Source organism: Phyllostomus discolor, chromosome 5, assembly GCF_004126475.2.
Source record: "Phyllostomus discolor isolate MPI-MPIP mPhyDis1 chromosome 5, mPhyDis1.pri.v3, whole genome shotgun sequence".
Classification (NCBI taxonomy): Eukaryota; Metazoa; Chordata; class Mammalia; order Chiroptera; family Phyllostomidae; genus Phyllostomus; species Phyllostomus discolor.
In genome coordinates this window covers 155,546,582-155,569,158 of record NC_040907.2, presented here as the reverse complement: position 1 = coordinate 155,569,158, position 22,577 = coordinate 155,546,582, and the positions used below count along the sequence as shown (strand labels likewise).

Genomic DNA, 22,577 nt, shown 5'->3' with positions numbered 1-22,577 from the left:
CTTGCGTTAAATGAAAACTTGAACTCTGTATGGGCAAGTCCCACCCGTTCTACCTTCTGAGCACAGAGCCTCGTCCTGCCACTTTCTTTCGCTGCAGTTCACCCCCCAACAGCCTCCGTGTCCCCATGATAAATGGAGACAACGATGTCTGCCTCGGGGCCACAACGGCTGACACGTCCTCAGATGTGCTCTCGTGGGTGCGGGACTGTGTCTGGCTCATCCCTGCCACACCAGGCACAGCCCCGTGCCAGGCACAGCCTGAAGAGCCTCCCTTGTCTGTCGGGTGTGGGCGCGCCAGGGGCCGAGGACACTGCCTGATGTGCGGCAGCCTCACATCCCGTGCTCACTGCCCCTGCGTCCTCTGTCCTGGCTGTCTGCGCGGATGTGAGCCGTGGGAGGCCCGAGGGGAGCCGTGGGAGGCCCGAGGGGAGCCGCGGGCTCTGAAGGAACCGCTGGGGCTTGTGCAACGCCGTCCTGCCCATTGTGGCAGGGCCTTGTCTCGTCCCGCCCGGCTGTGGGTTTGGCACAAGCGGGGCCATTGTGGCAGGGTGCCTCGTGCTCGGTGCTGCACTTGAATGTCACCTGATCAGCTCAGAGAAGAGCTAAACCGCCCCGCCCTCCTCCTCCATGCGGTAGTTCCACTGCAACCCGAGCACCATGTGCTTTGTGCCCCCTCATCGTGTCACATTCCCCTGCTGTGGGTGTCAGGCTTCTGCACACCCGGGCCCTTGTCTGTTCCTTCCTGCCCCCATTCGGTCAGACAGACACGGACTGAGCATCTACGCCGTGCCAGGCACTCTCCTGGGGTCCGGAGGCACAGCCGACAGACCGGGCTCAGGTCCCAGCCCATGCGGAGCTTGCCTTCAGTGAGGTCTTTCCCACCCTTCAGGGGCCTCCCTCAGCCTCTGTCCCCAAACCCGTGAAGTGCAGATGAGAGCTGCTCTCCTGACCACGTCATGACGGTGGCAGTCCCCAGCGACGGCACCCGGAGGTCCCAGCATGCTTGGCTCTGGGGAGCGGCGGGACCAGGTGTCACTGTTCCTGAAGCAGCCCTGGGGGAGGGGCTGCAGGGGCGCAGGTTGTGAAGAGGTCCTGACTGACCACCCACTGGCCACGGCTCCTTTGTCAGCCGTCCCTCACTCTCCTGTGGTCCCGGGTTCCCTCCGCCTTCTGGCTCCAGCCCGGAGTTCCCGGGCCCTGTCCCTCAGCCCTGCTTTGACAGTGGCCTCTCCTGTTTGGGCCAAAGGGTCCCTCCAGTGTTTTCTCCCCATACCGAATTGAGGGGCTCAGGGAGCAGGGCTCCCCCTGGTCTCACCTGACACCCCTCCCTGCCCCTCCATGCTCGACTGGGCCTGGCCAGGGGACCTCTGTGCCCCAGGCTGCAAGGCGTGGGGTCCGTGCTGGTGGGTAGCAGGATCTCTGACCAGCGTCTGACCTCGATCCCTTACCTGCCCACACCAGACTCTCCGTCTCCCCTGGACAGCACGTGCAAAGTGGGTCCACGCCCTTCCCTGGACAGTTGTTCCTCAAGGGACGTGAGTTCCTCTCCTCTCTGCCTGTTCAGATCTGCAAACCCCTGGGGCCCAGCTCATGCCCACTCCTCCAAGAAGTCTTCCTACACTCTCCAGCGTGCACTGCTCCTTCGGGCATCCTCTGCTGCGCCTAAATGAGACCTGCTCGCTCAGGCTCTTGCCCCTCCCCCCCGGCTCAGTGCTCTCAGGGCACACTGCCCGCACTCAGCTCCTGAACCTCCGACTGGGTCTCCGCCAACCTTGGCCAGTCAGTTCTCAGCCACCCTCCAGAACTCAGCTTCGGAGAGTCTAAAGCCTCTCTCCCTTTGAAACAATCTAGGTCCCATCAGACAATGTGCTGGCGCCCCGTTGCCCTTGGTAGACTTACCAGTTTGTTGTTACAAGGCCGAGTGTGCAGTCCGTGTGTAGGGACTGTACCTGGTGCAGCTGGACGGGCGGCTGCTGGGAGACGAGGCTGCTGGGATAAGACCTGGGATTGCCAGACTTAGCATCTTTCACTTTGGGGCAGAAGGGAACTCATTCGGGGTTCCTGCAGAAGGAGTAGTTCCCGAGGGCCCTGAGACTTAGGGTTCAGTGGTTATTTTTGTTTGTTTGTTTGATCGGCTGATTGTTTAGTTGGTTGACTGGCTAGCTGGATGGTTGGTGGTTGGTTGGTTGGTTGAACTGTTAGCTGGATGATTGATTGGTTGACTGATTTTTTTAATTTTAGTTATTTTTATGAGTTGACTGGTTGGTTAGTGATTAATTGGCTGGTTGGTTAGTTGATGGGATACAGAGATAGATGGAAAGTTGTTTCATTAATTGGCTGATTGGTTAATCCACTGGTTGGTTGTCTGGCTGGATGGGTGGGTGACCAGTTAACCGTCTTCCACGGCACAGTTTTGGAGCCTCCCCGTCACTGCTGGCCGAGGCCGAGCCCACTTCCGGTTTTGCCGGCTCCAGTGTCATCAGGCCTCACGCCCTTTGTCCCATCTCTCTGCAGGCGCTGGTCCGGCTGCCTCCCCACATTTCACAGTGTGACGAAGTCTTCCAGTTCTTCGAGGCCCGACCAGAGGACGTCAACCCCCCAAAAGAGTAAGTGGCAGGTGTGGGCTAACATTGAGGCCGGGCTGGAGGCCAGGATGTGGGGACACAAGGAGAGGGAGCGCAGGCTAAGGAGAGATGCGTTGAAGGGACGGGGCCCACTTCCCAGGCTCCTCTCGCCAGAGCCTCCTCCTCACTGCCCTCTAGGCCGAGGCTGGAGAAGGAGGGTGTCTCTGCATCTGGGCAGCAGGCTTTCCTGCCAACTCTTTCTAGCTCCCAGGTTATTCTAAGGAGCAGACGAGGAAACAGAAGGTGTAATGGCCACACCTTTCAGATGCCCAAGCTTAGCAGTCATTGCTCTTCGCCACTGGTGGTCGCAAGCTCCCCGTGGGAATGCAGGCCTAGGAGGACGCTGGTGTCCCACCCACAGACTAACATGGCGTCCTGAGCTGTCACCGCCTATCTCATAGCCATTGTCAAAGATGCCGCTGACTGTGCACAGAGCTCTCACCCAATGGCTTTTACCTGTAGCATTTTGTGGTGGACATTAGTAGCCCTGTTTACAGAGAGGGAAACTGGAGCCCAGTGAAGTCAGGTGCTTTTTCCTAGCATCACAAACAGGGTGGGCGTGAGGTAACAGGTGTGAAACTTGAACCAGCGCCTCTGGTTCCTAGTGGCTGTCGTTGCCGTGTTTGGGGAGAAACGGGGAACCAGGCAGGTCTTTTTTCTCCCTAGAAGCGGACTTCTCTGGACCTGGTGGTCAAGATGACCCATCCAGGCATGTCGGCTTCTCACGCATGTGACCAAACTCCATCTGTTCTTGCTCAGAACACTCCTCTCACCTGCATGCTCCAGAGGAGGCGCTCAGTGGCGAGGAGAATCTAGCTTCCACCAAAGATCTGATGAGCAGAATAGGGAGCCGGGGAAGAGTGTTGGGCAGGGGAGAGGACTCGAAGGGGATGCTGATGGGTCACCTCGCTTCACACCTCTGTTCCCCTGAAATCTTAAAGTACCAGGGCGGGTGACAGGGAGGCAGATGGGACGGGTACTGTAGAGGGAAAGGAGAGAATAGTCCAGAGGAACTGCCTGGGACAGGCAGGGAGAAGCAGGTGCCATCTGGTGACGGGGAGGGGAAAGCCTGGAGACCAGAGCGTGTGTCCCACGGCCCCGGGGCACCGTTCATCGGTACTGTCTGTGCATGGCGCCCGGGCTGCACACCCACGCACTGTGGTCCTTCCGAAAGGGGCCCTTCCCCTCACTTGTGCTGTAAGACCAAGCCTGAAAAGGCCTGGGCCCTTAGAGGCCGAGGGAAAAGCATCATCCGGCTGAGAGGCTCTCCTGGCCCTGACGAAGGCCACCTCCCTCGCCGGCTGCCACCAGCATAGGAAACAAGCAAAGGGGACGAACCTTCAGAAATACATTGGTGAAGTTCACGTGTGACTCCGCTGCTTATGGTCACACAACCCCAAGGCACATACTCCCTCAGCCTCTCTCTCCTCCTCTGTACAGAGGGATGGTGATTAATCCCGGCTCTTGCCACCTCCAGGGATTGTCTAGAAACTCAGGTGACAGGAGGGCTGGGCAAGAGCTTGGCAGACGTCAGAATGGGTTACAAACGTGTGTTCTCACCGGAGGGAGAGGTGTTGCTCTCGCGGCACCTACTACGTGCCAGGCTCGTGGGAGAGTTTGCGCCAGGAGTTTTACGTCCTCATCCCCACGTCTCAGATAAGGAAACTGAGGCTCCCAGCTGGAGCGGGACTTGAACCCACAGTTTGCTGGTGTCAGAGGCCCATAGTCTTTCCACTCCTCGCACCTACCTGCACAGTTTGGGGGGAGTCAGGGGGCCAGACTGTGGGCCCGATGCCTCTCATTATGTCCTCTCTGTCTTCCCGCTCTGCGCGCCCCTGCCAGGCCCCCCCCACTCTCCCAGGGCAGAGGAAGGTTCTCGAGACTGTCCCTCAGTCTGTACCCAGGGCTGCCGCTCTGGGTGACCTCTCAGAACTCCCTGCTCTCTTTCCTTCCACGGGAGAGAGATGCCCTTTCCGCAAGGTTGTCATTGGAGCCCCTGGCCCATCATCACGTGCCCACCACAGGGGAGAGGGACCACAGCTGGTGGGTGAAGTAAGAGGGGAATCGCCACAAAACCTACTGACCCCACCTGGACTTGTGCCTCTGCACCCCCCTCTCTGCCACTCAGCTGAACAAACTGGCCCTATTTCACCTGACAGCCTGCACCCTCCGGGCAGGTGAGCCTTGTGCCCGTCTCCGCAAGGCCCTGGAGGATGGGAGGATGGCACAAGCTGGGGCGGGGAGACAGCGGGGTGCCGAGAGGCAGCGGGCGTGGTCCTGCAGGGCCGGGCTTGGGGTCGGGGCCTGCCACTCACTTCTGCGTCTCTGGCTGTTGTTCGACCGAGTGCCTTTCTGTTTTTCCGTTCCTCGAACGAGATGATGCGGGACTCAGAGAGCGGTCACGAGGGCTCGCAGAGGCAACGTGTCCTGCACCAGCCAGTGAGGCTCCACTGGCACGTGGGAAGGCTCCAAGGTTTTGTTCAAGGGAAGGTGGTGGCGCAGAAGGGAATGTGGCTCCGAGAGTGTTCCACCGTGCAGACCACAGCCTGACTTTTGCAGGGGGCAGTTCTAATGCGTTTGGCCTCTGAATCACCATGGCAGGGGGGTCTTCTGCCTTTTTCCTGGGGCAGCATCAGTCACCTGGGCTGGTTTCCCGTTGGCCTGGCAAGAGATTGTTGCCGGAGAACAGGAACCCATCCAGCACGAAACAGGCCTGAGGCCCGAGAGTGGGGTCAGCTGCGGCCAGACAGTTCTAAGTGGCTTCTGCTGCCCTGCCCCCACTCAGCCCCCGGGACCCTCCTAGAGATACCCAGGTTGCCCTGTAGTGTGCTCCCCTGGGAGCCCAGCCCGGTGGCTGACCCTGGGTTGGCAGGCTGAGGATCTGTCAGCCTAGTGCCTGCCCCCCGCCCTCTCGAGCTGCCTGCACTGGCCCAGGCCACCGTCCTGAACATAAACACAGGATCGAGTGACAGCGTGTTTTGACTCTGGGGCGACTGTGGAGTGGCTTATCAAATTATCAAAGCCTGTGGATTTAATTGGAGTTGTGCAGATAACCCTGGCCTCTTTCAAGTGCGCTGCAGCAGGGGCCTTGAGCATTCACGGGGGCTGGGGTGGGGGGCCCTGTCCCTTTCCCTCTTGCAGGGAAGGCCAGGCCTGCAACCACCCAGCCTCGGTGGGGGAGGTGGGCAGCAGGCTGGAACCTGGGGCTTGGGTTCCAGGCCACCTGCTGGCTTGCTCTGTGGAGAGTGGGGCCAGCCTCCCAGCTGCAGGCGGCTGCTCTCCTGTATGACTGGCCACGAGCAGAAAGCATGTTCTCTATAATAGACGCCTTTGGTGAGCCCGCCATACAGCAGCCACGGTGCTTCTGCCTCCATGCCGCTGCCCCAGGAAAGTGGCTCTGGGGCCCTGCCCCCTGCCCTGTACCTGCTCACACTGGCGACGTGTGCTGCTGCGGTGCATAAGCAGTGCAGAGGTCCGCTGGCACCCCCGCAGCCCAGGCCCCCACCCCTGGCATTCCTTTAGATTCACCTCTTTCCTTCACACCTCTTCCTCCACCTCATCCGCATACCCTGCGGGCACTCCCTTCAGAACATGTCCAGACTCTGAGCCCCCCTCACCCTCTCCCCTGCTGCTACCCCGGGCCAGCCCTTACTTACCATCTCTCACCTGGATTCTGGCCTCCTGGCTGGCGTCCCTGCTTCTGCCCTTGCTTTCTACGGTCCATTGCAAAACAGCAGAAGGAATGATCATTTAAAAATACGCATCCGACCATGTTACCCCTCAGCTCAAAATCCTCCATGCTTCCCATGCCAGTCAGAGTCAGGGCCCCTCTGGGGGCACCTGGGGACACCTCCTGCCACTCTCCCATCTCACCTGCTGTAGCCACTCTGGGAGCTTGCTGCTTCTCACACCTGCCAGACACATTCCTGCCTCAGGGCCTTTGCACTGGCTCTTCCCTCCACCTGGAACACTCAATCCCTGTCCAGGGGAGCCCGTTGGCCTGTTCCCAAACTTCCTGTGAATCCTGACTCGGGACAGCTGCCCGGTGAGGCTGTCCTGGGCTTCCTCCTTCAAGTCCCCCAGCACTTCCTGCCCCCTTCCCAGCCTCATCTTTCTTCTTGCCTCATGGTACCCCTCCCACCCACTGCGGTGACTGCCGGTCCCTCTGACGACAGCACAGGCTGCAGGGGGGGAGGAGCTTGACCCCGTTCTGCTCACGCTGTAAACCAGCAGGCAGAGCAGGCGCTCAGGAGACATCTGCCGAGTGAGTGGCCGATGCCAGTGAAGCTCCCCCACAGTCTCCCCTGGGAGGTGGTTCGGGAGGCGACTTGACAGAGCAGACCAAGGCTCAGCGCTGCCGCAGCTCACCTAGCGGGTGGCAGGGCCAAGGCCTGCACCAGGCAGTCTGGCGGGTAAGAGAGGGTGGGGTGACGCTTCTTGGTGTCTCCCGTGTGGATTCTGGGGCTGCTGTGTAGCTGGCTTAGTGTAGGGAGAGCCCCGGTCACCAAGTCCTGGAGGAGGGGGACAGACACACCCCTGGAGCTGAAGGGAGCTCAGCGCGGAACAAGCCTTGGATAGTCCCTAAGCATGAACTCTGACAGAGCAGCCTGGATGGTGGCAGCCACACTCCAGCACCCCTGCAGCACCCCGAGGTGGCCCCCAACTGTGCACGTGGTCCGCCCAGCAGTGTCCTGGGGCCACATGGGCTGCCTCAGCTCTCCCTGGCTTTGCAGTGTTGGCGCGCCTGAGCACCCCTTGCTGGGCTGCTGGGCTGGGAGCCAGGCATTGCCTGGCCTGGCTTCTGTAGGTGCAACAGCCCCCGAGCAGCCGAGCAGCGGGTTCCCTGCTCTGGTTGCCACGGGCATCCTGGAGCTAAGGCAGGCCCAGGCTGGCCTGGCAGGACTCATATCCTTGTCAACCAGTGCCCCGCAAACACTCTTCTCATTCAGGTTTAAGGCCACACCCCACTGAAACAATGTCCCCAGTCCCCTGGGTGGTGCACATTCCACTGGGGCAGGTCCAGTCCCAGGAAGCCCCCAGGGCCTATAACCCACCTTTCCATCTCTCCAGCCAGCCCCCTGGCCCACCAGCCACCTTCTCATTCTTCAGTGCCTGTCACAGGAGTGACCACCTGCTGTCCCCAGCCTCCAGGCTCATGCCCTGCCATTCCTTCCAGCCAGGGCACTCTCCTCTCCTGTCCCCTCTCCTCACCCATCCAGGGACTGAATCCTGCTCAGCCTCAGGCTTTTCCAGAAAGCCCTCCCCACAGCCCCTCCCCCCCCCCCCCGCCCACCTGGCTGCCTCAGGAGTGGCACTGACCACACCACGGTGGCGTGTGAGAAGGGCCCACATTTCTGTACCCCCAGGGGCCTGGCGCCTGGCCACTGTCGAGGGACTAGAGTGAAGAGCACTGTCAAGCCCTTCACGGGGTCAGGTGGTCTGGATTCCGAGACCAGGGCTGCCCCCGCTTCTCTGTGCTTCGGCTGTCTCACCTGTAGAGTGGGAATCCGCACACATGCCGGACAGACCTGGAACGTGGTCACCATCGCGGCAGCCCCTCGAGAGAGGGCACAGCAGCGTGGGGTCCCCCTCCCCCCTGCCCACCCCTACATCTGCTCCTCATCGCTGCAGGGCGGGGGCTGCAGCCTCCTTCTGAGGCCTGACCATTGTTGGCTCTCTGCCAACCACGGCAGAGATTTCATTTATTTTTCAGAGAGAGGAGAAGGAAGGGAGAAAGAGAGGGAGAGAGAAACATCTCTCGGCTGCCTCTCACAGGCCCGCAACCCAGGCGTGTGCCCTGGCCGGGAACCTGTTTGCAGGCTGGCGCTCAACCCACTGAGCCACACCAGCCGGGCAGACACACGTGCATTTGGCACCTCATGTCTCTGAGGGGAACATGGAGGCCCGGGCGGGCCGTGTGCCCCCCTCTCGTCACGCGGTGGGCGTCCCGCTGGTCCACCTGCTGCCTGTCCTCAGGCACAGCCGCGCCACCAGCACCTGGTGGGCTCGTGGGATGGACCGCGCCCTTCTGCTCCCCACCACCCGCCCTCAGCTCTGGGCCTGGGCCTGCCTCCCCGGCTCATGTCTCCCCGAGGAAGCCAGCCGGGATCCTGGTTAAAGTTTTGACATTGCACGGGTGGAGCGGAGCCTTGCTCAACAGGTTTTTGTTCTTCAGCCCCAGGGCCACAGAGCCACCCTCTTGTGGCCTAGAACAATGGTCCAATGTTCGGAGGGACCTGGGGGGAGAGGCAGCAGCCCACGGCCAGATGGGGCCAGATGGGATCTGTCCTGGCTCCGTCCACCCAGAGAGCTGCCTTCCATCTGCCCCAGGGGGCCCCCCCCAGCACCCCTGCCACCTGCTGTGTCGTGGGACACCTGGGCGGGCCAACAAGAAGGGGAAGGAGGCTGCGGTGCCTGACTAGGGCAGAGCCCCAGGTTTGGGTCTGGGCCAGGGGCTCGTTGGGGTGGCCCCTGCACGGGTGGAGCTGACGTGGAGGCCGCTGAGGGAGGCTTGCAGGACCAGCACCGGGGCAGAGGGCAGGCAGCTGCCCTGGGCCCCTCGTGGGCACAAGGCCAGAGCCAAGGAAAGGCATTCCTCTGCGAGGGCTCCCCAGCCTTCCTTCCCATTTGTAATTCGGAAGGGGTTGAGGCTGTGGCTGCCCTCCCCTGCGGGAAGCAGAGTGCTGCCTTGGGACCCAGCAGGAAGACGGAGTAGGGGGGGCGGGGGCAGTACAGCCAGGATGGCCCTGAGAATTTTGGGGGGCTCCTCCAAGAACCCCACATCCTCAATCTGGCCAGATTCCAGGTCAGGCCTGCTTGGGAGTCTGACTCCAGATCTGGGGACCCAGGCCACCCTGCGGATGGCAGGTGACCCTGGGCTGGTGGTGGAGCCTCCCCTTCTCTGTAAACCGTGCCCCTCCCCCTCACCTGCCCAGCACAGAAGAGAGAGAAACAGATCAGGGGCGGGGCATAAAACAGGGGCGGAGCCAGGTGACCTCTGCTGCTCTTCCCTCTTCCCCGGGAGGCAAATGGAAGGTCCTGGGAAGAGCACCGGAGACAGCGTCTGCTGTGACCTCCCTCCACTGAGCACCTACTGTGTGCCAGGGACGGCGTAGGCTGATGAACACAAGGCTCAAGGCCACCACCTGGTCGAAATTTTGAGCTGAGTCTAACTGACTTCAGAGAGAACAGTCGGAACACCCAGCTCTGCTGGTGGCCGTGAGCCACTTCACCTCTTCCCATCTCCGTCCCCTCCCCCCTCCCCCCACCTACTCCTCGCCCCCGTGAACGGGGCCCACAGTACCAAGTGACTGACTGGTGTGGCAGCATAGCCATGAGTTCCCCAGGGCACTAATGCAGCCATACCAGTGCCTCGTAGCACCCGGCCCTCTCAGATGCTCTCCTCCGCCAGCCCAGGCCTGGGTGCAGAGCGGCCACTCAGGAAAGACAGGGTGGGTAGAACGGGGTCCCGCTGAAGACGGAGCTGGACTGAACCGCCCTGAGCCCCTCTGGGCTCTGAGAGTTCTCACCAGGGTTGGATTTCTCGCCAGGGCTGGTGTGGACTGTGGGGTGAGGCTGGCCCTCCACCACCAGGCACCCTACTGGCTTTGGGGAGCTGCGGGGCATCCACATCCCTACCCCCGACCCCATGCTTGGCTATGTCCTGGTTAGACGGCTGTCCACACCCAGCAGTCCCAGCCACCACCCATCCTGGACATGGCCCACACTCTCCTTCCAGCCCCTCTGCCACTGGCAGCTGCACAAATAGCCTCTCTATGCCGATGAGCGAGAGAGCCAGCTGGGCACAGGGACTCGGGTCGACGAGGGGCTGGGGGCCAGCACTGCACAGGGCTTTGTGTAAGCAGACCCTGCCCAGCCACTGCCACGGCCCCCTTTAACCTGGGTGGGCAGGTGGGAGGAAGTTGCCCACGGGAAGTTGCGTCTAACCTCCCTGAAAGGGGTGTCGACTGCAGGGAATGAGGTCTTCTGAGGGCCCAGCTGTGGTGCCGGGGAAGCAAGCTGCAGGGGGGTCGACTCTAACCCACCTGCCCGGTCCCAGCTCTTGGGGCAAAGGCCCAGAGGGCTGCGTCTGGGGAGAGAGGGTTGCTCGCTCTGTGTGCAGGGCTGGTGCGGGATCTTCGGCTCCCTCCAGCAGCGGTGGGAGGGAGGTGGTGGGGTGTGGAGTGGCAGCCCCAGGTGCGGGGGTGGGCATGGGCTGGGTCCCGTTGTTTCCTCAGGCTTGTGCTTCTGTTCCTGTGGCTCCTCAGCCCTGCGAAGATGGCCCTGGTGTGCAGGTGCCCAAGGCCCCACATGCCCACTCCCTTGCTCCCAAGGCCACAGCCCCCCTTTGGGGTGCCAGCAGGAGAGCTGAGCCCCCTAAGAGTGCCTGGAGCCAGCTTTGCTGTTTTGTCACGTGCAAGGGGAGCCCTAGTTCTCCCTCCCTGGGATCACCACCCCTCCATGGCAACCAGTCCTCTGGTTCGCCACCTCCCCACACACGCTGCACGGCAGAGCTAAATCTCAAACCCGAGGCTTTGGCCTCCCAGGCCAGGGCTGCCTCTGTGGGCTTCCAGGCAGGAGGCATTCACCCAGTTTTGATCGTCTCCTCGGTGTGAGGCGCGGGGCCCACACAATTGGGTGTGGCTCAGCCCTGCCTGTGGGGGACCGTGGTCTGTGGGGAGGCAGATGGCACAGGCAGGGCCTGGCTGGCACCCTGGCTCTTCCCCCACCTGCTGTGCGACCTGGGAGATACCTCAACCTCCAAGGCCTCGGTTTCTTCATCTGTAATAGGGGGCTCATAGCCGCTGCTGAGCCAGTGGAGACCCACAGCATCAGGCCAGCCTGGCCAGGGGTCAGGGAGGCTTCCCTGAGGGGGCAGCCCTCCCGCTGAGAGTGTGCTGAAAGCCAGCCCCCAGAGAGGTTAGAGAGAGTCCCTGCGACTGGGGCAGTGTCGGATAGTGAAAGAAACTGTCTTCCAGGAGAGGGACAGTATTGGCTTTGGGTGGGTCGAAAGGAAGGGGCCTGGGCACCCATTGTCCAGCCGGGAACAGCCATTAACCCTTTCTACCCTTCAGCATCGGTGAGGGGAAGGAATTTGGGGTATCTTGGAGGTCCCTCCTGGCTTCGAACTTCTGTGATTCTCTCAGAGCCTGCTGGCTATTGAAGTGGTCCGAGCACCAGGACCTGGAGTGGGGGGCTGATGGCTGTAGGGATGGCAGACATTCATAGCAACAGCAGGGTGTGGAAGAGACAAGCATTCTAGAGTTCGTGGGATTCGTGCGAGTTGTGTCTTAACGCTGATTGGAGTTTAGGCACCACTTTTTCACCTTAAGGGCCTTAGTTCGTGGGATTTATACGTTTCTGGCTCCACCTTGTGGCAGCACTGGATATTACAGCCGCCAGCATCCTGGCCAGTGTCATCTGCAGACTGCTGACACTACCACACTGTGCTGGACCCTTGAGCATGATCTATCTTGTTCGACCATTAATACCATCCTATGAGGTTCATGCCTCCTTTTTGCAGCAGAGGAACCTTGGGCTCAGATTGGTTGGGTTACCTCTTGGCTGGTAAGCGTGGGAGGGTAGATTCGGCCTCTCCCAACTCCAGGTCCACACCCCAGCCAGGGCATGATGAAAAGCACATTTGCAAGGTGGAACCCTGGACCCCATGGTGTCTGTGGTCCAGGGGCTGCGGGGAGGGCAGCCGAGGGTGTAGTTAAGGGCACTCTCCACGTTTGGGGATCCCTTTAAGGGGAATTCAGGCTTCTCGCCAGCCCACGCCCCTGAGAATGTGCAAGGCCCAGAGTACCAGGGTCGGTTCAGGGTGCACTCACTGAGACCCCGCTCCCAGGCTCAGGAGCCCCCACATGCTTTGGGGTCAGACTTCTGAGAAGGGGTGCTGCCTGACTTCCCCCACAGGACAGGCACAACGAAGCTGGTTCTGGAAGCACCCCCCAAACAGGTCTCCCTTCCCCTAACCAAACTGAGGCCTGACCTTGGCCTTGGGTCCAGCTGCGACCCCCGCCCAAGACCAAGCCTTTAAGCCCTCTACCCGAACACATGGCCCGTTTGTCATGGGGAATCCCCGCCCCCTGCCCCCAGCCTGTGACTCTTGCTTCCAGAGGGTGTTTGGGCAAGGCCTGGCCCAGGACCTGGGGCCGGAGGGAGGTGTTTCTTTCACCCAGCCCTACTGAGGTGTGGTTTACGATACAAAATTCACATGTTACGTATACAGTTAATCCAATGACTATTAATACATTTTCAGAGTTGTGCAACCACCACCTATCTAACCTCAGAAATTTGCTGTCACCCTAAGAAGACCCCAGAGGGAGGTGTTTGATCTCCCTACACTCCAGGATTTGGGGGCCCCGTTGGCACCCCTTCCCCCTGCTCCTGTCGGGAACGGGAAATGTGTGCCCCAGGGACGGAGTTCTTTCCTCACACGTGGGCAATGCTGGTCTCCAGACCTTCTGGTGGTTCTGGCTGTTCAACCTTTGCACACACCACCTAACAGCCCAGGCGCGGGGCCTGCCCGGCCTTCCTGGTGCAGCTCTGAGGTGCATGGGCCGTCGAGAGGGGACCCAGGGCGCAGGGATGAAGGGGCCCACTGGGTGCCCACCTTGACCTTTATTGCATCCCAGGAAGTACTGGTACAGGTTGGCTACACCAATGTCAGAGCTTACTTTCCCCCGAGCGTCTCCAAAGGTCAGTGGGTGCGAGCAGCGTCCCTAGGGCCCGGCCACAGGGCGCCTGACTTGCTCTCCCGGCCAGTTCCAGGGAGCCCGGGTGTTCAGCAGGAAACAGTTTTCGTGTTTCAGCTCATTGAACTTTTTGCTTCCATCCATAAGGTGGATACAGTTCTTTCCCCAGTTTACAGATAAAGCCACAGGGGGACAGAGATGTCACATGACTCGCAAAGGCAATTACGTGGCAGAGATGGCTAGAACTCAAGCAGTCCAGGCAGGGTGGAAGCCTGGTTTTACCTGTGTTGCCCCTCAGGAAAGCTGGCCAGGTACTGAGCACACCGCCTGGCACACGCTTGTAATAATCAGGACCTGTTATTACTGTTGTGGTTGTTGATCAGCTAATCTATGCCCAAGGGAAAGCCAGAGGCCTGAGCACCACACCCATACAACACTCCCCTGGCAGCCGCACGACCTGGCAGGGCCTGGAGCCGGGCGGGAGGGGGTCCTCCAGCCCTGCCCAGCCCAGCACTCGCTCTGCACTTACACGTTCTGCAGCCCAGAGCGGGGACATGATTTGCCTGAGGTTACCCAGAATAATAGGCTAGCATCAGGTTTTTTTTTACTCAAAATCCAGTGCTCTTTCCGGCTCTCGGAAACCTTCCCAGTGGATTTCCAGAGTATCGCCAAGGCTTGCAGCATCCCAAACACTGGTGCCTGGAAGGGAGAGTCGAACCCTTGTGGAGACTTGAACAGGAGCCTGGCTGACGGACAGGGAGGAGGGGCCGCTGCTCTAAAGGGCCTGGGAGGCAGGAGCTGGGCTGGGGTCAGGTCTGGTTTAATTCTGTAGCATCAGGCTCCTGACTAGAGAAGGCTGCACTTGCCAAGCCAGAGCATTAAAAGTTAATATGTAACTGGGAGAGCCCCGATCCTCACCCCAAGCGCCAGAGGGCACCTGTGAGCCTGATGCACCTGGCCAGAAAGGTGGAGACCCGTCACGCTGCAGGCAGCTGCCGCGGGAGCCAGAGGACAGAGCACATGGGTTACTCCCACGCGGGCCCACACTCTGCCTGTGGGGAAAGCTCCTGCTGTGTGGCGGGCCCTGTGCTGGGTCCCGTGGCCCACGAAGACTGTGGGGGGCCAGAGACAGGGAAAGGTGGGTGTCTCAGCTTAGAATCCTCCAGAAGCTGACCTGGGGACGAAGATTTGAGACCCAGCAGTTTATTTGGGAGGGGACACCAGTGAGTGACTGAAGGAAGGCAGGGGAGGGAAGGCAGCCGAAAGGGGTGCGTTATCAACCAGCTTCTGGGCTTCATCCCGCAGGGAAGCTAGGGGCCAGCGTAGAACTCTGGGCCTCAGGGCTGGCCCACCCAAGGGTGGCTGTCCCACCCAAGGGTGGGTGCTGGGGCACTTGTGCACCCGCTGCTCCTTCTTCCTGCAGCTCTTGTGCTCTCCCTGCCCCTCCCGCCGTCCATCTCCACACGGGCTTTCCGAACAGCCTGAGCTAGCGCACCGTCCTGGGCTCCACTGGGTTCTGGGAGACTTTTCAGGATCTTCCAGGTGGCTTGTGCCTCTCACCCCTCCCTCCACCCAGCCCGGCCCCGCCAGCTACCCCCTCAGACTCCCCTTTAATCCTGTCTGCAGAGGGACCTCCCTTCTTTCTTCATCTCTGCAACCTCTTCGTTTTCCTCACAACTCTTAACCCAGTTTATCAATTTGCTTCTGTTCATTACTTACCCCACTGCCGGGAGATGAGTCTTGTTTTACTTGACCCTGTGACCCCAGGGCCTGGCACATAACAGGTGCTCAGTAAATGCTGTGGATAGGCAGAGTCAGCAGAGGGTCAGGGCAGAGCCTGGCAGCTGCAGGAGAGGTCCAGCCCAGCCTGGGGGCTCCGGGGCTGAAGCCCCTTGTCACTGAACCCCGAGTTTCTGTCACTTGACTGTGCAGGTCTGCGCAAGGCTGGTGCGGGCCCTGGCTGAGGCTCCCAGAAAGGCCTGCCTGAGGGGCCGGTCCTCTGTGGTCCTCTTCCCAGGAGGGCGGGGCTGACCTGTGCACCAGGACAGGTGGTTCAACAGGCCCCATGGAGATGCTCAGACCGGAGTGCAGGGGAGCCTTGCAGAGGGAGGGTGGCCCCTGGGAGCTGGGGCTGTGCAGGGAAGACTGTGGGGGGCGGGGCACAAATCTCCACCTGGACTTGGATACTGAGGGAGACTCCGAGACAGAGGGGGAGGGGGAGGGCTGGGCCAAGGGGCGCTTGTGAGTGCATGCTTGGGGGCTTCCTCGCAGAGGCCGGCGGGCAGGCGCAGGGGGTGTTTTTGGGGGTCTGCGGGGTAGGAAGGCCAGGGAAGAGACGGGAAAGATCATGAAGGTTCTAAGCATGGACTTAGAGGAGTCAGCCAGCTCCAGGTTCAGCTCGCAGCTCTGCCACTGACTAGTGACTTAGCTCCTTATGTCTCGGTTTCCTCATCTGGAAAATGGGTGTAATGATAGTGCCTTGTTCTTGGGGCGGTCGAGAGAACTGAGATGATTGTGTGAAGTACTCAGTCAGCACTTCCTGCGTGCACACGCGCCCTTGGTCTCAGACTCGGGCCTGCAGGGGAGATGAGGGAGGCCGTGAGACGTTGTCGCCCAGACAGGGGAGGACAGAGTTGCATGTGAAGCCATCACACAGGACGTCAGCAAGAGCGTGCAGCATCCCTCCGGTGCCGGCGGTTTCCTGACAGCTCCGGGTGATGTCACAGGGGCCGGAGCGCAGAGACCAAGGCCGTCCTCACAGATGGACAGGAAGTGCCCCGGGTCATCCGAGGCTGCTCAAGCCCCTTCGTGTTGTACAGAGACTGACATCCGTTGTTGCCGACCCATCTGTAAGGATCAGGGAAGACCCCCGAGAGGAAGTGGCTCTTCCACTGAGCTTTTCTGGGGGGAAAGGAAGGCGAGCAGAGACCCAGGGTCTGCCTGGAGGACAGCTCAGGACAACACCCCACTTCTGGCCAGCCCCCCTCACCCCGGAATGCACTAGCACATTCATTCAACAAACACCGACTGTACCCAGCCACGCTCGAGGCCTGGGGAGACGCACAGCTCCTACCTCATGGGGCCTAGAGCGGAGGGGAAGAGACAGCCACGTCCTGATAGTAGTGGCCAAAGCTACCAAGGGAAGGCACAGGGTGCTGCTCTAGGCAGGGTTCAGGGGTGCCAGCAGCCAAAATGGGGAAGGAGAGAATGTCAAAGGGGCACAGAGCCCAGGACCGCAGCCAGCCACCCAGCTGCACTGTCCCCAGAGTTTGCACAGACTCTGCTGGAGAAGCAGCCTCTCCGGGGACTGGAAGGCTGCCCCCGGGAAGCCCTGCAGTCCTGGGCTGCAGACTCCACCACTGCACTTCCCGGCAGAGCCTCCGGGAGGCAGCCCAGGAAACTGTCAATTCTGGACTAGGGTAGGAGGGGGGCCCGTTAGAACGGGACAGCACTGTCTGTCTGACCGTGTGGCCACGGATACTGCCCCGTGTCACAGCCGGCTTTGTCTGCCCGGAAGCTGGGCTCACTCACCCCAGAGCTCACACTGCGGTCTCGCTAAGAAAGTGTCTGGAAGTGGGTGGTGCTGTTCTGGTGTCTCTAGTCCCGAGTCTCCGCCTTCCTTGCTCCTTTCTCTGCCCTACCGGCTCCTAATTTAGCGTACCGGTCTGGCTTTTACAGGTGTCCTTGTCAGCCACAAGGCGGTGAATGGTTTGAGTGCTAGGCTAAGGCTGCTTGGGCTCAGATCCTGCCCCTTTCACTCACAAGCTGTGCTCCCGTGGGCAAGTTACACGCCCTCTCTGATCCTCCCTTTCTGTCCTGTAAAATGGGGAAGTAAGAGAACCTACCACGTAGAAGTGTTGTGAGGATACAATGAGCCCGTGTGTCGTGGGGGTTTGGTACCTTTGTCATGTCACTGCTTCAGAAACGCGCCACTCTTGTCAGTTACAGTATCAGTAATCACCATGACAATCGCAATGGCAACAGCAGTATGACACCGTCTGGGAAAGGAGGGATCACTCGGGGGGACGGGCTTCTCAGTGGTGGCTCCCACCAAGGCTGGGCCCACTCCCTTCCCCCCATCACACCTTGTCTCCATTTCCCACTCTGCTCTGGGGTTCAAGGGTCCATGCCTGCTCCAGGGCCTCAGGGGACTTCTTGGTGGCAGAGGCCCAGCTTCCGCTACACAGTGGGAGGTGGAAGCAGTGGTGGCCCAGGGCTGGCCCTCCGGGACCTGTGATGGGTGTCCCAGTGAACAGCGACGTGGCTGTCGTGAGAGCCAGGCTGACCCAGAGGAGGCGGAGCAGGCCCCGTGCAGACAGGGAGGCTGGGTGGGGGCGGGGGGGGCAGGCAGCCATCACCCAGGGCTCCCGGGGGACCCCTCTTTCGGCAGGAAGGGCCCAGGCCTGTCTGAGGGCCGGGCTGGAAGGCTCTTTGCAGAAGTCGGGTGGCACCCGGGGCGGCACCTCGTTTTCTCCGTCAGGGACACCGAGGCGCAGAGAGGGCTGCCGGCCGCCCAGATCCCGTGAGCCCGCACTGGCTGGCCCAGTCTGCTGTCTTTCCCAATTCCTCTGAGACCCTCTCTCTCCTGTGCAGACCCTAGGGAAGCCCCCCACCCTCCCTGGGCCCAGGCGGGCCCAGAAGCACTGAGGGCCCCCCTGGGCCCACTGCCCTGGGCAGAGAGCCCCACTGTCCGCCTTTCCAGTGCCCACGAGCAGGATGTGGCAGCCACCTGCCCCTCATTACATTGACCACTGGGCCCAGCAGTGAGGGGCACCCAGGCCTGCCTGTCACTCCTGCCACGTCTCATCAGTGAGGGCCAGGACCCCGGGCAGCCTGGCAGTTTGACAGCAATGGGAATCCCTGGAGACTGTGGAAGGAAGAACTGTCACTTTGATGGCATTGAATCCCTCAGTCCTGCCACCCCCAGCTCTGCCACATGCCTAGACCCGATGGCTGGGCAGAGTTCTGCCCAGCCATCGGGTCTAGGCATGTGGCTTTACCCCTCCGAGTCTGGGTTTCTTCCTCCTTACACAGACAACCCAAGCGTGGCCCACCCCGGTGGGGCCAGCTGAGCCAGGTTCCCTACGTCCCTCCCAGGCGCCCCCTCCAGCAGACCCCCACCCCAGCCCTGCCCAGTGTGTCCCAGGTGGTTCCTATCACCTGCAAATCTTGGCTCCTCCACAGAGACCCCCCCAACCCCCCGGGGGGCTAGTCCTTCGGCAGAGCTCTGCGGCCGGCAGGTAGGGCTGGAAGCTCAGAGCATCTGGTCACTGTTCTCCAGCCTCGCTGTGCACCAGGTACTGAGTCCACTGTGGTAAACCATTTTATCCATCCACCCAGTCGGACGGTCCTGTTGGTCTCTCCTCTTCACAGAGTGGACAGGAAGGCAGAGGGACCCTAAGCGATCCGTCTGGCAGAGCTGGGCTGTGAACTCAGGCAGCTACACACACACACACACGCACACACACACACACACACACACACACGTTCCCCCGAGAGCCACACCCACCCGCTGCGGATACCCAGTGCGGACCACCGGTCAAGGCCGCGCTGTCCAGCGCACTGGCCAGTATGCTGCAGCTGTTCACATCGATATTTTAATTACAGTGAAAGCAGATTAAAAACTCAGTTCTTGAGTCACACCAGCCACGTCTCCAGTGCCCAACAGCCACAGTGGCTGGCGGCCACCATACTCCGCAGTGCAGACAAAGGTCATTTTCACGGGTGATTGTGGAGAATTCTGCCAGGCAGCTCCAGGAGGGCACCAGGAGGTACTGGGGGCAGAATTGGGACACTCAGTGCCATTGGGTGTCAAAACCAGAGCAGGCTTTCTGGAGGAGGTGCCCCTCCCTGGGAAGGCAGCACAACACTAGAGAGGGCAGGAAGGCACGGGTAGTGGCTGTACACGCAGGCAGATGACCCCGACTTTGCAACCCTGCAGCTGGCACCCGGCGAGTCACCTGACTGGTCTGAACCCCTTCTGTAGAACGGCCCTAAAGCACCTGCCTCAGAGACCATCAGGAGTCACAGGGCCTGGCACGTGCGGGTGCTTGGCACTGGTGCGACAGTGATGTCCGGCTCAGGAGGGTGTGGCAGATGTACGGCTCTCCCTGCAGGGGGTGCCCCCTGGGGTCCCAGGCAGTGCAGCAGGGCCAGGTGCTGGGAAAAGTGTGCAGTCCCACTCCAAGCACCCTTCCTGACAGAGGCCGAGGCAGGAACAAGCCCAGCTGGGCCTTGGGTGCGCTCCTGGGCCTGCACAGGAAGCAGGGAGCTCTTAGCCCTTGCTCCCAGCTCCCCAGTCCCAGCTCAAAATTAGGCCAGGGCTGGGGCGTGAGGGGCCACAGCCAAGGAGCAACCTGGAGGCCTGCTCAACAGTGGGGCCCTGGTGTCTGTCTTCACACACACGCACGCACACACGCACGCACACACAGACCCCCATGCATTCCTGCCCTCGCCCCTTTGCTCACATTGTCCCATCCACTGCGAAATGCCTTCCTGCCTCTGCTCTTCCTAAACCCTCATCTTTTGAGCATGGCCGAAGTGCCTCCTCTCCTAGGCAGCCCTCCCAGGCCACTCTGCCCTCCCTATCCTGGCAGTTCCTATACAGCCTGCCCTTTTGACCAGGCTGAGGGGTACCTCATCAAAAAGTGACTTCCATGGTTTCTTTTCCTGGGTGTTTATCTCGTCTCTCCAACCAGCCGTGGGCTCTGTGGGGGCAGAACTGGCTTTGCCATCACGCTCCTGCTCGGACCCAGGGCTGGGTCTACAGCACCTGCTCTGCTAAGACGTGGAGAGGTGGGCGGGTGGATGGATGGGTGGATGGACAAAGGGACTTGCAGAGAGACGGGGAAGGCCTCCTTGCCTTTCTCTCCAGGGACTGCATAGTTGAGCCCTATCACCACATGTTGTCTCTGCCCCGTCTGTGGGTTTCCAGATCTGGCCTGCAGTCCCCAGAAGTCCAGGGAGCCCTGTGGCTGGGAGCAGCCTGGCAGAGCAGAGGGCAGGAGCTCACAGGGCTCTGTGGCCAGTGGGCCACGCGGCTTCCTTTCCCAGCTGGGAAACCAGCTGGGTACCCCCCTGCCCCCCTTCTCCCAAAGGCACTTGTGGTGGGGGTTCCTTGGAGTGCACACAGGTGGGAATCCCGGCCCCTCTGTGTTCACGGTGCTCAGCTGGCACCCTGGGCAACAGAGCCAGGGTCCGACAGAGTCCACAGCCGTGATGGGGCCAGTCAGCACTTCCTGCAGTGTGGCCGAGGTCCACACTCCAAACCTAGCCCCTCCCATGGAGCCAGGCGGTTGGCCAGGGCTCTTCGTCAGGTGCCAGGTGTGGCTCTAAGAGCTTTGCACATTTTCCCTGGTGATGCCCCCAACAACAAAGGTGGGAACCGTTTTCACCCCCTTCCACAGCCGAAGGTGGGGAGAGGTTAAGTAACTTGCCTGTGTCACAAAGGAGTAAGAGGTGAAACATGCTGGCTCGACCCACATTCTTGGTCTTCGGCTCTGAGCCCTGGGCACCGCCAGCTGTCCCTGGGCTGGAGACCCGCTCAGGGCCTTTGCCCGGAGTAGCAAGGCAAGTGCGAGGAGACGGGCAGCCAAGCAGGGCCCTGTGCGCTTTCTGTGGGTTGGAGTGATGGCAGAGGCCCGGGGGGGGGGGGGGGGGGGCGGTCAGGAGAGGAGCCCAGCACTGGGGGTCTGCGGTAGCCATAGCATCAGCCTCTGCGGACCCAGCCTGGGGGCACATGAGACCCTTTCTGTCCCAGGAATTCAGCTTTTTCACCCAGGGCAGGAATTCCGGCCTCTCTGGTCTGTCCCCCTGGTCACAATGGGGCCTATTCTCAGGACCCTGGAAAACAGGGCCCCGGAGGAGAAAGGACGGATTCTTGTTGGACACAAGGGCCCTCAGTGCCACAGTGGGGACCAGGGCACGCACGGGGGCAAAGAACAGCATTCATCACCCCCCCCCCCCCCATCTGTCTTCCCTAGAGGTTGCTGCCCCTCGAGATCACTCTGTGCAAAGGCTCCCAAAGTCAGAACAAAAACCCAGCGAGGGGCTACTCAGGGTGGAAAAATCCCTCAGCATTCTGCAGACCCCAGCTGACCCTCTGCCCAGACCCTGCCACCCCGCCCCCCCCCGCCCCCCCCCCAGCTTCAGACTGGCCGGCCGGCCGGCCCGCTGCACTGGTTTCCCAGAGGGCTGGCTGCCCGAGAGGACACTTGGCATCCCCTCATGCTGGGAGGGGAGGCTGAGGCTCCGGGGGTTTGTCGGTGTCTTTAAAGCTTTTTCTGTCACAGTATGAATTTCACATCACAACCCCACAGACAGACAGACAGGCAGGCAGGTAGGTAGACAGACATCTGAAAACGGAAATTGTGCAAAAACACTATTTAACCTTACTATGGTGGACTCGGTCATTTAGTTTATTCTTCTTTTAAATGTGTGTTGGAAGGCACTGAGCTGACTTCAAGCTCACTGATGGGCGGCCGCCTGTCATCTGAAGGGGGCGGCCCAGGTCCGCCAGCCACTGAGGGGCAGGGCCAGGCCCACACCCCAGGGCTGGTGACCTCATCACCAGACTCTTCTCGACCTCTCTCCCGCCCTGCCCCCTCGCTGTCTACCTCGCCTCTTAACAAAAATCTTCCTTCCCTGCACCCAGACGTTACTCCCAACTCTGAGACCTTCTGGGTTTCGCAGCTGGACACCAAAGTCCCTCCTGTCCCCGGCCCCATCCTGCCCTTCCCCTGGCTGTCCCTCTGCTCGCCCACGCTCTGGTTAGAGTGGCTTGCTCCCGCTGCTAGAGCTTTGTGCTCTTTGTGGACCCGCATGCCCTGACCCTTCAAGGCTGAGGTCAAGCCCTCCTCCCGGGACCTGCCTCGGATGTCCCGCAGCCCCAGGGTCTCTTCCCTGCATGGGGAGTGTAACCACTCCTGTGCCCCTCGGAACGTCTCAGGGTATATAACATGTCTCACTATGCTGGGTGCTTTTGTTTCTTCATCTCCAGCCCAGACTGGCAGGCCAGAAGCATGTCGTGTCTTCCCCCGTGCCCACACCGGCCTTTGTGAGCTGGCCTATGGCCGGAGCGGGAAGCGCACTGATTGGTTGGTCCGGCAGTCAAAGTCAAGTCAGCATGGCACTCCTCGGGGCTCCGTGTCAGTCCCCGGGCCAGGGCGGCCTGACAACTGCCTCGGCCCCCATGTTCCAGGCACCACCCATGTCCCCAAGACCACTCAGCTGTCAAGGGCCCCCAGAGCCGCCT

At 60.9% G+C, this 22,577-nt stretch overlaps 1 protein-coding gene across 5 annotated transcripts in view; it reads left to right on the top strand.

Annotated features, from left to right (window-relative positions):
* Positions 1–22,577, top strand: part of SH3PXD2A (SH3 and PX domains 2A) — a 224,141-nt gene that overhangs the window by 113,733 nt on the left and 87,831 nt on the right. For all 5 annotated transcript variants that reach the window (XM_028511893.2, XM_028511891.2, XM_028511892.2 and 2 more), the window contains one exon: positions 2,515–2,606. In XM_028511893.2, coding sequence (XP_028367694.1) covers positions 2,515–2,606 — 92 coding nt within the window. The remainder of the gene's footprint in view (positions 1–2,514; positions 2,607–22,577) is intronic.